Below are 14,598 nucleotides of genomic sequence, written 5' to 3' on the forward strand. Positions count from 1 at the left end.
AAAATAAATTTAAAAATGTATTAAAAATAAAAACCCAGGAGTTGGGCAGAAGCACAGCAGGTTAAGCACACGTGGCACAAAGCGCAAGGACCGGTATAAGGATCCTGGTTCGAGCCCCCGCTTCCCCACCTGCAGGGGAGTCGCTTCACAGGCAGTGAAGCAGGTCTGCAGGTGTCTGTCTTTCTCTACCCCTCTGTCTTCCCCTCCTCTCTCCATTTCTCTCGGTCCTATCCAACAACAACATCAATAACAATAATAACAACAATGAAAAACAAGGGTAACAAAAGGGAAAATAAATATTAAACTTTTTTTTAAAAACCCTATCAATTCAATTCTTCACCATTCTTATTTTTGTAACTGTTCTGAAGTAGTGGAATGTTACTGGAGAAAAATCATGCAATTGTGCTATCCAAACTCCCCTCAATATAATGATAAATAAAACAGTTAGGAAGTAACTTTAATATACTTCATTACAAAATTCACTTTCCTATCTGTAACAATCTTTCCTGTTCTACCCTCTACATCTTTTACTCAGCAGATGATTTTGCTTCCTAACAGAAAAAAGCAGATTTAATCAGAGAATTATCTATGTACTCAATTTCACCAGGCTTTCCTGCATCTGTAACTATACATTCTTCCGAAAGTAAAGGGGAAAGTGTTCTTTTTCCTAACTAACGCCAGTATTTCTACTTGGTTTCCAATGAAGATAAGTCCCTTGGGGGCGGGCAGTGGTGAATCCAGTTAAGTGCATACAGTACAAAGCACAAACACCTGAGTGGTGCAGGCACTGCCGTGCGAGCTGCTTGACACGGTACCAGCTTCGCAGGAAGCTCAGCACGGCTGGACTCTCCAGGCCAAACTGAAACCATCTTGCCTTTTGCTATGTATAGGGCTTGGGATTAAGCTCTGTGTGGTCTTAATAATATTTACCTATAGCCAGGCTCAGAGCCTGACCAATAACAAAAATAATGACAAAACCTGCACTGCAATCTGTAAGATTGATCATAATGAAACAAGCAATATCAGTAATGCAGAATTTTTCAGGAGGCTCCAATAGGAAAAAATATTTTCCCCTTTATCTACACCACTTCCTTTAGTATTCTGACTAAAATATAGAGAAAGATTGGTGGTTCCCACAGTGGAGGGGCCACCTTACACAGCATAATTAATAAATGGAAAGTTCTGGTACCTGCCTAGATTCAATGGGCCTTTTAATCTACCACCCACACTATGCTCCCACTTCCTTATACAAGAATAGTACATAAGAACCTAGGTCACATAGTGAGCATACAAGAAAGATGGATTCTGGTTAGAGAGCTTAACTTTATGGAGAGGCTGGCCAGGTCAGCACCACCTTGGTGCCTTCTCAGTAAGGAACAAAACAAAACTCCTTAATCAAACAATGGAATAGATTTTATGAAAAATGGGCTGTTCAATTTGTTTAAGGACCCTAGAAACATAACAAGCTTGAACTTTCTGTGAACCACTGGCTTCTGATGCATAGGGGCAAGAGGATGGCTTAAACATACAGGTAGAATATTAATCTTAATCAATAGGACATTTGCCTAGCACACAGGTACAGGAATAACAAAAGACATAGAAACTGTGATGTGATCTCTAGGGAGAAAAGTGCCCCTGGAATGTGAATGTTCCACAAAGCAGGAGGTGTTCCCTACCTGTGCTGCTCTTACTTGGTGATTTTTGTTTTAATAATTAATAATCAAAGCCTTGGTGATTTTTGTATTAGTGACTAAACCCTTGGTGATTTTTGTTTTAATAATCTATACCTTGGTGATTTTTGTTTTAATGATCTAAGCCTTATGAGACTATAAAAATAAAGTTCTGCTTGACTGGGAGCATGGACCAACCAGTCAACGCCCATGTTCAGCGGGGAAGCAATTACAGAAGCCAGACCTTCTACCTTCTGCAACCCTCAATGACCCTGGGTCCATGCTCCCAGAGGGATAGAGAATGGGAAAGCTATCGGGGGAGGGGATGGGATATGGAGATTGGGTGGTGGGAATTGTGTGGAGTTGTATCCCTCCTACCCTATGGTTTTGTTAATTAATCCTTTCTTAAATAAAAAAAATTTTAAAAAAATAAAGTTCTGCTTAAGCATGACAGAGATGTCTGCTTGCGCTTGATTCAGCATCGACTCACTCATCTCTCATTCTTCATTCTTAGCCGATGCCCCTCCTCCTCCAGGCTGACCCTAATAACCTGCTGGGACTGGCCCCCGGCACCTGAGCAAGGATCCCAGTAGCAGTGCTGCAAATGTCTCTTTCTCTCTTTTTTTTTCTTTTTCTTTTTTTTTTTTTTGTAATTTTTTTTTATTTATCTTCCCTTTTGTTGCCCTTGTCTTTTTTTTTTTTTTATTATTGTTGTTGTAGTTGATGTCATCGTTGTTGGATAGGACAGAGAGAAATGGAGAGAGGAGGGGAAGACAGAGAGGAGGAGAGAAAGACAGACACCTGCAGATCTGCTTCACCACCTGTGAAGCGACTCCCCTGCAGGTGGGGAGACGGGGGCTCGAACCGGGATCCTCATGCCGGTCCTTGCGCTTAGCGCCACCTGCGCTTAACCCGCTGCGCTACCGCCCAGCTCCCTCTTTCTCTCTTTCTATCCCTCTCAATCCCTCTGTCTCTATCAAAAAAAAAAGGGGGGAGGGAGGTAGTACCAGGACTAGTGGATTTACCACTGTGGATCTGTACCAAGCACCAGCAATAATCCTGGTGGTAAGCTACTCCATCAGCAAGGGCCCTAGTCAGGGAATCTTAGATTCCCACACAGATTATGATGGGCCTAGACCTCTAATGGATCCCTCTCTCCACCATCACTGGTTATCTCCATCAAGAACAACATCATAAACCCTCTTGTGGGCCTCTACAGGACCTTGCCTTCAATGTGGATCAACAATGGTAGAAACTGCCCCAGTCTCTGAAGGGAGGCTGGGTCAAAATATTCTGCTATTCAAGGAAGACTAGTCCTGAAATGAGTGCAGCCTAGAATGTTCCTAGCTATGACCATGGAATTCGAGGTCAGACCAGTGGGGATGAAGAAGTTGCACAGATTCCTGTGCTAAATATGAATAAGCATGGACCCTAGGTCAGGTCAACAGGGTTTACAGTTAATGGTATTTATATACTTTTTCCATATTTAGGAGCTACTCTCTGCCCTGACCCAGCTTTCTAGTCCTATTCCCAATTCTGACAACCATCTTTCCAGACAATACTTTCAGCCCATCAGCATGTTAGCTGTCGGGCTCAGGCAAAAATCAGTAACGTCACCGGCCCCTTGGAATATGCCTAAAATAGACTTCCTAGCTTTTTCCAAAATGAAGACCTTAAATCTCATCTGCCATATACTTACCTTTAGGTTCCTGACTACTAAACAATTTGTTCTGCTTTATATCATAATGTCTTTCAGCCACCAAGCCACCTGGGCAGATGACCTCACTTTTTTGTCCTGGAACCCACTTCCCCATAGCCTTATCCCACTGGGGAAAGGTAGAGATAGGATGGGGTTATGGATCAACCTGCCAATGCCCATGTCCAGCAGAGAAGCAATTACAGAAGCCAGACTTCCTACCTTCTGCACCCCTTAGAGATTTTTGGTCCATAATCCCAATAGGATAAAGAATAGGGAACTGTCCTATGGAGGAGATAAGATATGACAAGCTGGTGGTGGGAATTATATGAATTATCTCACAATCTGGTCGATCATTATTAAATCACGAACAATAAATTTTTTTTAAAAAGTTGAAAAATAAGAAAACGCAAAGCAGAACTTGGACTGGGTTTGGTGTATTGCACCAAAGTAAAGGACTCGGGTGGGGGGAGGGTTCAGGTCCTGCAACATGATGTCAGAGGACCTAGAGGGGGTTGAATTGATATGTGGAGAGATGAGAAATGTTATACATGTACAAATTACTGTATTTTATTTTTTGATACTGTATTTGATTGTTGACTATAAACCATTAATCCCCCAATTAAAAAAAAGAAATGGGGAGTCGGGCAGTAGCACAGTGGGTTAAGCGCACGTGGCACGAAGTGCAAGGACCAGCATGTAAGAATCCTGGTTCAAGGCCCCATCTCCCCACCTGCAGGGGAGTCGCTTCACAGGTGGTGAAGCAGGTCTTCAGGTGTCTTTCTCCTTCTGTCTTCCCTTCCTCTTTCCATTTCTCTCTGTCCTATCCAACAATGATGACATCAGTAACAAATAATAATAATAACTACAACAATAAAACAAGGGCAACAAAAGGGAAAACAAATAAATAAAATGTATATTAAAAAAATTTTTAAAAGAAAGGAAAAAAAAATATCTCTGGTTCATATTCCCAGAGGGATAAAGAATAGGGAAGCTAGGGGCTGAGTGGTGGCGCACCTGGTTGAGCGTACATGTTACAGTGCACAAGGACCAGGTTCGAGTCCCCAGTCCCCACCTGCAGGGGGAAAGCTTCACGAGTGGTGAAGCGGCGCTACAGATATCTACCTCTCTGTCTCTCTCCCTCTCTATCACCCCCTTCCTTCTCAATTTCTGGCTGTGTCTATCCAATTAAATAAATAAATAAATAAATAAAATTTAAAAAAAAAGAGAAGCTAGGCAGCTCTGCGGCACAATGGACAGCGCATTGGACTTCTAGTGACAAAGAATAGGGAAGCTTCCAATGGAGGGGATGGGATGTGAAACACTGGTGGTGGGAACTGTGTGGAATTGTACCCCTTTGTCCCATAAGTCTTGTTGATCATTGTTAAATCACTAATAAAATAAAAAATTAAAATTAAAAAAAAACTCATAGTAAAAAAAAAGAAAAACAGGATTGAAATACCCTACATTCTAAAACCTATTCACATAAATATTTGTTTTGTTTAACTCCTACACAATTCCACAACTCCTGGGAGACTAATTTTTCTTTTAATTTCTGATAGAGATGAGGACAGGGGAGGTAAGGAAGACAAAGAGAAGAGAGATAACAAAGTGCCACTGACATTTCAGAAGCCCTGGTATGAGTACTCCGATGTGGTGACAGGTGTGTGAACCTGGATCCTTATGTATGGTAAACTATGCTCAATAGAGTGAGCTATATCCTGGTTCCTATTTATTCTTAGTAAAGGCCGTCAGACACTTACATTTAATTTAGAGATATGTAGAACAGAAGAAACAGATTAAGGGTAAAGTTAAGTAAAATAATTTTTTTTTTTTTTGCCTCTAAGGTTATCACTGGGTCTCATTGCCAGCATTATGAATCCACTGTTCCTGGTGGCCATCTTTTGTTTTTGTTGTTGGATAGGACAGAGAGAAATTGAGAGGGGTGAGGAAGATAAAGAGGGGGAGAGAAAGACAGACACCTGCAGACTTGCTCCACCGCTTGTGAGATGACCCCCCCATGCAGGTGGGAAGCTGGAGCTCGAACTGGGATCCTTGCTCGGGTCTTTGTGGTTTGTACTATGTGCACTTAAACAGGTGCGCCACCACACAGCCCCCAGTAAACTAAATATTTGTTGAGCATCTCGTATATTATGTGAACTAAAGTGAAACCTATACCCTAAGAAAGGTCAGAATTATGTAGCAACAGGTATTTATTTTAATGAGAGACACAGAGAGAGAGAGTCCAGAATACTGTTCAACTCCCCACTGTACTGAAATAACTTTCAGTACCATGTTATCTTTCTCTCTGTGACTTACTCTTCCTATCCAAAAAAGTAAACCTAGACTGCAGGTATGGATCAACCTGCCAACACCCATGTCCAGCAAAGAAGCAACTATAGAAGCCAGAATTCCCACCTTCTGTACTCCAAAAAACAATTTTGGTCTATACTCCCAGAGGGATAAAGAATAGGGAAGTTTCCAATGGAGGAAATGGAACACAAAATCCTGGTGATGGGAACTGTGTGTAATTAGACATTACACTCTTGCAAATCATTATTAAACCATTAATAAAGAAAAAAAAGGAGAAAGTAGTAAGCCTAGAGTGGTAAAGTCCCAGTGCTGACCAAAAAGAAAAAAAAGTTCCACTTCAAGTATGAATAAGCTCATTTTATCTCCTAGAGTATCTTTCATTTTTTAAAGATATTTTCCTTCACCACTCACAAAGCTTTCCCCCTGCAGATGGGGACCTGGGGCTCGAACCTGAGTCCTTGTACATTGTAACATGTGCGCTGAAACAGGTATGCCACCACCCAGCCCCTCTACATCACTTTTTTTTTTCTTTTTGTCTCCAGTGTTATCGCTGGGGCTTGGTGCCTGCACTATGAATCCACTGCTCCTGAAGGCTACTTTTTCCGTTTTGTTGCCCTTGTGATTTATCATTTTTATTATTATTGTTGTTGCTGTTGTTGTAGTTGGATAGGATAGAGAGAAATGGAGAGAGGAGGGAGAGAAAGATAGAGACCTGCAGACCTGCTTCACTGCTTGTGAAGTGATCCACTGAAGGTGGGGAGCCAGGGGCTTGAACTGGCATCCTTAGGCCAATCAATGTGCTTTGTGCCATGTGCGCTTAACCCACTGCACTACCACCCGGCTTCCACTACATCACTTATTAATCTTTCTCCTAGACATAAGATATGCTAGGGGAAAAAAACTATGTATCTGTAAGATAAGTACTTCTATAATGTAAACATAATTAAATCTTTGAAGCTCATTACAAACAATAAGGCTGTAAGTTAAGCCTACAGGGAGTGAATTCTCATTAACTTACTTTTCAAGTTCTTCCTGAGAATGGGCAAAAGTACAATTTGTTCCTCGTGGACATCCTCCTTGCTGTCGCAGATCTCGGCACATGCTAGTCTTATATTTGCTATTTGGCTGAGGCTACAAAAACAGAGAAACAATGTATAGAAAACTGACAATTCCAATTGTTATTCACTTTTTAGGACATTAGAATTCTTTGTTTCTCTCTCTCTTTTTTTTTTAACCAGAGCATTGCTCAGCTCTGACTAATGATGGTGTGGGGCCTGAACCTGGGACTTTGGAGACTGAGACATGAAAGTCTTTTTGCATAACCATTATGCTATTCTTCTGTCCAGTTGAGTAATTCTTGTGCTAAAACAACCACCATTCTCTTATTTCTTGTCATAACTTTGACTTCAGGTTTGAGCTAGTTTTAGTTAATTTTCAGCAGGAATTTCTGGGAGGGCTGGGAGAGAGCTCACTTATGGCAATAACACCATAAATGAGTTATCATTTAGGATAGTCCTTTGTTTCCCCCCCAACTCAACCCCTCATCATGGCTACACTGGGACCTCACATCTGAAGGGTTCTACTGCTCTCAGCTGAGGTTTTTTGTTTGTTTGTTTGTTTTGTTTTTCCCTCAGATAGAGGGAGAGAGACACAAGAGAAGGAAGACTACCACAGTACTACAATATTACTCCACAAATCATGTAGGAGTTTCATGAGCCCTAAAGCAGTACTGCATGTACACCTCTCTCTCTCTCTCTCGCTCTTTTCCCTGTTAATTTCTCTGTCTCTATCCAATAGACAATAAATATTTTTAAAGAGTGACAATGAGGGGGCTGGGCAGTAGCACAGTGGGTTAAGCGCACATGGTGCAAAGCCAAGGGCCAGCTTAAGGATCCTAGTTGAGCCCCCCGCTCCCCACCTGCAGGGAGGTTGCTTCACAAGCAGTGAAGCTGGTCTGCAGGTGTCTATCTTTCCTTCTCTCTCCATTTCTCTCTGTCCTAACAACAAAAACAGCTATGACAACAGTAACAATAACAACTACAACAAGTGCAACAACAAGGGCAACAAAACAGAAAAAATGGCCTCCTGGAATAGCAAATTCATAGTGCAGGCACCGAGCCCCAGCGAAAACCCTGGAGGCAAAAAAAGAAAAAAATGACAATGAGGCAAAAATGTAATCTTTTAGCTATTATTTGGATATTACAATGTCTCATATAGATTCAGAAGAGTAGAAAGATCACTTTAAAATAAATTTCAGCCCAGTTCTCTCACTGCCACCATGAGATATGTTATTTAACCTCTTTAAACTTCAGCTTGAATCTTTTCAGTCTTACAGCTAAGATCAAGTGTAAAGTTCAGCTTGAGAATAGAAATTATCTTGAGCTGGAAAAATAGGTCATGGAATAGAGTGCCTGCAGGGGAAGTACTATGAGAGTGGAAGAAACTATCATGTCCCTACCTTCCTCTTTTTCTATAAAGAGATTAGGGGTGGGGGGAAGCACAGAACTGAAATTCCCTTCAACAAGGTGAGTATGGGCTGGGCTCAAACCTGGTCACACATGGCAAAACAGCGCACTATCCAGGTGAACCATTACGTCCACCCACCCCCATCTAAATGAAAAGTAGCCTCGAGTGGTGAAAATCTGTATACATAAGACACCACTCTGTAAAAAATGGAAAAGAAGTAAATTATTTTGCCAGTGGGTATTAGGATTAGCAATAATATATTATTTAATAATATATTTATAATTATATATATATTAATATATTTGTATAGCAACAAATGAGAGTAGTCCATTAACCAATTTATTAAAACAGTGAGGATACGCAAGGACCCACGGAAGGATCCCAGTACAGGCCCCTGGCTCCCCACCCACAGGGGTGTCGCTTCACAGGCGGTGAAGCAGTCTTCAGGTGTCTATCTTTCTCTCCCTCTCTCTGTCTTCCCCATCTCTCTCCATTTCTCTCTGTCCTATCCAGCAACGATGACATCAACAATAATAATATCTACAACAATAATAAAAACAAGGGCAACAAAAAGGAAATTAAAAAAAAAATGAGGATAGACCTTTTAAGAGATACTAGTGATCAGAAGTGCAAGAAGCATGCTTACCTGAGGTGTCTCATGGCCTTTTCTACTATAATTCTGTATGAAATCCACAAGGCCATGAACTACTGTTTTAACAGCCACCATCGCATTTTCTAGCTGCTCCCAAGTTGGTGAAACAGCATCTACAAGGAGCCACCACCATGAAAAAACAAGATGGGGGACCAGGGGTGGAAGAGGGAGAATTTGTTAGCAGTAATTATTTTGTATCATTTATCTCAAGCGCTAGAAAAAGTAGCAACTGAGCATTTCACACATACCTGGGTTAGGGTCTATATTTGCAAGAAGCTCTAAATGAGGCCTCAGTCTGTTTAAGTTAGCTGGGTCACCTGTCCGTTGTAAAACAATTGTCAATTCCTGGACACTCTTTGCAAATGATTCCGGAGACTGAAGCTAACAAACAGATAACAGAATAGTCTTTAGTTCTTATAACACATGTATACACATTTTTTAAAATTTAGTCAGCATACTAAAGAGTTTTTCAAGTGTCTTCAGATTTCACAGTAGAAGTATCAGTGATGAATTTAATTTTCATCTCAGAATCTGCCCTATGAAATTCATCATTAGACACTTAAAAATCTAATTTATAAACTCATAAATCTCTGGGATCAGAATGAAGATAAATGACACACTTTGTAAGGCAGGCTACTCTTAAGCTAGTACCCTTTATATTTACTTCCTTGTTACATCACTTAAATTATTTTTTTACAGATGTATTAACGATGAGGGAGAGACAAAGAGATGGAGGGGGGTGAAGGACACCAGAGCATCACTCCAGAACACGGGATGCCAGGGATCACTCTAGCACATAAAGATCCCAGTACCTCATGCTTTCAGACAGTTTATCCACTATGCCACTGCTAGGATGAACTTATTTTCAATATTAAAAAGTAATAAAAGAGATTGAGTTTGGTGTATTACACCAAAGTAAAAGACTCTGGGGTGTGGGGGTGTTCAAGTCCGGGAACATGATAGCAGAAGAGGACTTAGGCTGAATTGCTATGTGGAAAACTAAGAAATTTTCCACATGTACAAACCACTACATTTTACTATTGACTGTAAGCCATTAATCCCCCCAGTAAATAATAATAATAATAGCAGGGCTCGCTGAGATAGCTCAGTTGGGAGGGCACATGCTTTGCCATGTTCATGACACAATTTTGAACCTTTGGCTGACCACAAGGAAGTACCATGGCATACCAGGGAAAAGTTTGGTGTTCTGGTGTCTATCTCTATCTGAAAAAAAATGACCCAAAGTGAAAACAGTAATCTCTAAAGGATTGCCTCTTTAGCCCCTCCTTTTAGGAGATTCTAATAATCTTTAATGACTACACTAATATAAAATCAGGATCTCTAAACTTCCAAACCTTATCAATGATAGACTGCATGTGTGATTTATGTGCCAGATCACCATACAAAAGTGAGGACCACTGCTCAGGTGAAATACGGAGTCCTGCTTCCATGGCAATATGAACAATTTGGGCATCATGTTCTCTACGTAATGCCTCGTAACTCCGAAATTCCTCCTTTAGCTGCATCAAAGAAGAATCTTCATCCCTTTTGGTAACCTAAAAAATAGAAAGAATAAAAGTCATCTTAAAGTTCTCTCACTCGGGAGTCGGGAGGTAGCCCAGTGGGTTAAGCGGAGGTGGCGCAAAGCGAAAGGACCGGTGTAAGAATCCCGGTCTGAGGCCCCGGCTCCCCACCTGCAGAGGGGATCACTTCACAGGCGGTGAAGCAGGGCTGCAGGTATCTATCTTTCTCTCTCTCTCTCTGTCTTCCCCTCCTCTCTCCATTTCTCTCTGTCCTATCTAACAACAACGACATCAGTAACAACAACAATAACTACAACAACAAGGGCAACAAAAGGGAAAATAAATAAATAAAATTTTAAAAAATATAAGTTCTCTCACTCCAAAGCTAACCTTATCAAAGCAAGGACTGTAAAAGCTGAATAAGGGCAAGAAACTGGCATAATTTAATGATGACTCTTTAGTCTATATCAGGCCACCCCATCAGCTAGGGCCCTAGTCAGGGAGTCCTAAGACTCCCAAACAGACATGATGGGCCTAGACCTCAAATAAATCCCTCTCTCCATTGTTACCGGTCATCTCTATCAGGAACAACACAATAGACCCCTTTGTGGGGCCCCCATAGGACCTTGCCCTCAACTTGGATCAACAATGGTGGAGAATGTTCTATCCTCAAAAGGGAGGATGGACAACATACTCTATGCTACACCTGAGAAAGATGGGTCGATATTGGGGCAGCTTGGAATGTTCCTACTCATAATCATAGAATGTGAGCTCAGATCTACAGGGATGCAGAGGTCACATAGGCTCCTAAACTAAATATGGGCCCCAGACCAAATCAAATTTATGGGGTTTACAGTCAACAATATTTATACACCTTTCCTATATTTGGGAGCTACTCTCTCTACTCTTTCTTTTTTTTTTTTTAAATATTTATTCCCTTTTGTTGCCCTTGTTTTATTGTTGTGGTTATTATTATTATTGTTGTCATTGTTGGATAGGACAGAGAGAATTGGAGAAAGGAGGGGAAGACAGAGGAGGAGAGAAAGATAGACACCTGCAGACCTGCTTCACCACCTGTGAAGCAACTCCCCTTGCAGGTGGGGAGCCAGGGCTCAAACCGGGATCCTTACTCCTGTCCTTGCGCTTTACGCCACCTGTGCTTAACCACTGCGCTACAGCCTGACTCCCTCTCTCTACTCTTTCATTTAAAAGTTATACTTTTTGTGGCCCAGAAGGTGCTTCAGTGGATAAAGCATTATACTCAGACTGTCAAGCATGAGGTCCTGAGTTCGATCCCTGGTAGCACATGTACCACAGTGATGTCTGGTTCTTTCTCCTCTTATCTATCTCATTAATAAATAAATAAAATCTTTTAAAAGAAGTTATACTTCTTGTAGACTGAGAGGTGGTCAAGAGGTCCTTAGTTCAATACCTGGTAGTGCATGTGCCAGAGTATTCTGGTCCTCTCCTTCCTTTTCTTATGCTCTCATAAATAAGCATTTTTTAAAAAGTTATACTTCTCATTATAAATTTAAACTGATCATCATATGTGACCTGAATAGGGATGATTTTGTTCCTGAGGAAACAACTTTACTGAAGGTACCCACAAAATTCACATCTAAGCCTATAGAAAATAGGGTGGAAATACTATAGAGTGCATAAGACCTCTTGGCAGAAGTCAGCGTGATGGCGGCCTTTCCTTCACCTAAAAATATAAAACTTCAAAGTAGAGAGAATGAAATGAGAGTATACAATTGAAATCACTTTCTCGTTTACTGTTACTCAGTAGTCAGATGTTAGTGCTAGCAGTTATGGGTGTATAACAATCAGATGCCATAGATCAGTATAATAATAATGGGGGGGAAAGCATTAAATAAGGAGCATGCAGTACGAGAACCCAGCCAGTCACTTTAAGATAACAAATCATCGGGGGTCGGGCGGTGGCGCAGTGGGTTAAGCGCATGTGGCGCAAAGCACAGGAACCGGCGTAAGAATCCCGGTTCGAGCCCGGCTCCCCACCTGCAGGGGAGTTGCTTCACAGGCGGTGAAGCAGGTCTGCAGGTGTTTATCTTTCTCTCCCCTTCTCTGTCTTCCCCTCCTCTCTCCATTTCTCTCTGTCCTATCCAACAACGAACTGCGTCAACAAGGGCAATAATAATAACCACAACGAAGCTACAAGGGCAACAAAAGGGAAAAAAAAAATGGCCTCCAGGAGCGGTGGATTCATGGTGCAGGCACTGAGCCCAGCAATAACCCTGGAGGAGGGAAAAAAATAAATAAATAAATAAATAACAAATCATCTCTAAAATGACTGCTTAGTTAAGACATGTTTAAAAGACTTATTTGAATTGATACCTAAGAAGACAAAACCAGACAAATAGTAATCAGGCAAATAGTGTATAAGTCTTACTAGTGGAGATAAATGAACTAATTTGACATTATTTTATTATTTATTGTCATCTCAAACTAAGCAACACAGCCCAATTTTTTTTTCTGACTGTTTTCATTCTTGGGACAAAGAAACCAGCATAGCAACCAAAATCAGTTTTATCTTCAATTCAGATGCTTTACTTTCATACAAGTCTATGAACCTTCCTAATTCTAAGTCCTTGGATATTTTTTCCAGACCCAGTCAACAATCTACAGTCTTATAACATGCAAAAACCTTCAAGAACGTAGGCTACTTTTTTCCCCACCAGTATTAATAAGGTTGGGGATAGGAGCTGTTTTGTTTTTGTTTTTGGGTATTTGCTTTTTTTTTAATCACACCTGGCTCAGTGCCTGCATGACTATAATACTCCCCAGTGGTCATTTTTTCTTCTATTTTACTTTTGACAGAGGATTAGACAGGGAAAGATAAGAGAGGGAAAGAGGTAGAGAGAAGAAGAGACCACCACTTGTAAGGACTGCCCCTTGCAGTAAAGAACTGGAAGCTTCTACTTGGGTGAAAGGCATGGTAACCTGTGAGCTCTACTGGGTGCACCACCACCCAGCCTGTAGCCTACTTTCTAGTTCTTACATTATTAGTCATGATTCACTAGCCTATTAGGCAATGGCACTACCTTACTAAGTACTTTGGGACTCCTCTCTGCCCTCCTCATTATAACAAATAAAAAAACAAGCAGAGATACCACCCAATACAGTGAGGCAATCTCAATTTATCAACCTTTGTCCCTAAAAAAAAAAAAAAAAGCATACAGACCATTTTCAAAATAAAGGCTTTAATCACTACAAAGAATGAAATAACAAAAACAAAAAGTGACTAAAGGAGAAGATTTATCTACTTTTAAGATGTTTTTAGTAGATTTCCTAAATTCCTTTTAAGATGATAAACAGAAGAATTAAGACTTTTTAAAGCCTATCTATACTATCCCAAGAGTCATGTTTACTTTATATCCTGTTTTATGTGAAGAATATCTTCACACGGATGTTATTATTCCTGATAGTCAGTATCACTATGTAATCAATACAGAAGAAAAGAGATTGCTTTTAACTCTTGCAAACATTTTGTATTTCTGGTGCCTCCAAACTGGTTTTCACCCAATGGCCATTCTGGGGTGTGATATATCTATACATTCATCATACACAAGGATGTAAGTTTTAAATGATTTCTTCCTACTTACCTTGAAGCAAGAGGCTCGATACAGTAGTTGCACAACATGACCAATACTTGTTTTTGATGCCTGAGGAAATCTTGGTTCTAGTCTCTGTACAACAAAAAGTACCAGAACTTTCCTTGAGAGAGCAGAACCATCTTCTAATGCCAGCAACACTAGCTTCAAGGCTTCCTCTTGCATAGCTGTAAGTGGAGAACATGAATTCAAGATAAACAAGCGATCATGTGTAAATCTTTGGGTTTTAGTTTATGGTAGTCTAGCAATAGTCTCCATTTAATCAACATGAAGAGAAAACAGCACACAAACACCAATACATTTTACTTAAAAGTAATTAAATTGGGAGTCGGGCGGTAGCACAGCAGGTTAAGCGCACGTGGCACAAAGTGCAAGGACCGGTTAGGATCCTGGTTCAAGCCCCCAGCTACCCACCAGCAGGGGAGTCACTTCACAGGCGGTGAATCAGGTCTGCAGGTGTCTCTCTGTCTCTCTTCCTCTCTATCTCCCCCTTCTCTCTCAATTTCTCTGTCTCTATCCAATAACAAATAAATAAAAATAAATAATTTTTTTTAAATAATTAAATTGTGCGGGGGAATAGCATGCAAACAACTTTCATGCTTGAGGTTCTGAGGTCCCAAGTTGGGTCACCAGCAGCATCATAAAT

At 40.8% G+C, this 14,598-nt stretch overlaps 1 protein-coding gene and 1 non-coding gene across 7 annotated transcripts in view; both read right to left on the minus strand.

The window, feature by feature from the left end:
* RC3H2 (ring finger and CCCH-type domains 2) overlaps positions 1-14,598 on the minus strand; it is a 70,204-nt gene that overhangs the window by 26,847 nt on the left and 28,759 nt on the right. For all 6 annotated transcript variants that reach the window (XM_007539959.3, XM_060200109.1, XM_060200113.1 and 3 more), the window contains 5 exons: positions 13,944-14,119; positions 10,153-10,353; positions 9,046-9,178; positions 8,792-8,910; positions 6,698-6,810 (listed from right to left, as the gene is read on the minus strand). In XM_007539959.3, coding sequence (XP_007540021.1) covers positions 6,698-6,810; positions 8,792-8,910; positions 9,046-9,178; positions 10,153-10,353; positions 13,944-14,119 — 742 coding nt within the window. The remainder of the gene's footprint in view (positions 1-6,697; positions 6,811-8,791; positions 8,911-9,045; positions 9,179-10,152; positions 10,354-13,943; positions 14,120-14,598) is intronic.
* Positions 9,261-9,371, minus strand: LOC132541137 (small nucleolar RNA SNORD90). Its single transcript, XR_009552310.1, has one exon. It is a non-coding gene; the product is annotated as a small nucleolar RNA SNORD90 (small nucleolar RNA).

Source organism: Erinaceus europaeus, chromosome 10 (assembly GCF_950295315.1).
Source record: "Erinaceus europaeus chromosome 10, mEriEur2.1, whole genome shotgun sequence".
Lineage (NCBI taxonomy): Eukaryota > Metazoa > Chordata > Mammalia > Eulipotyphla > Erinaceidae > Erinaceus > Erinaceus europaeus.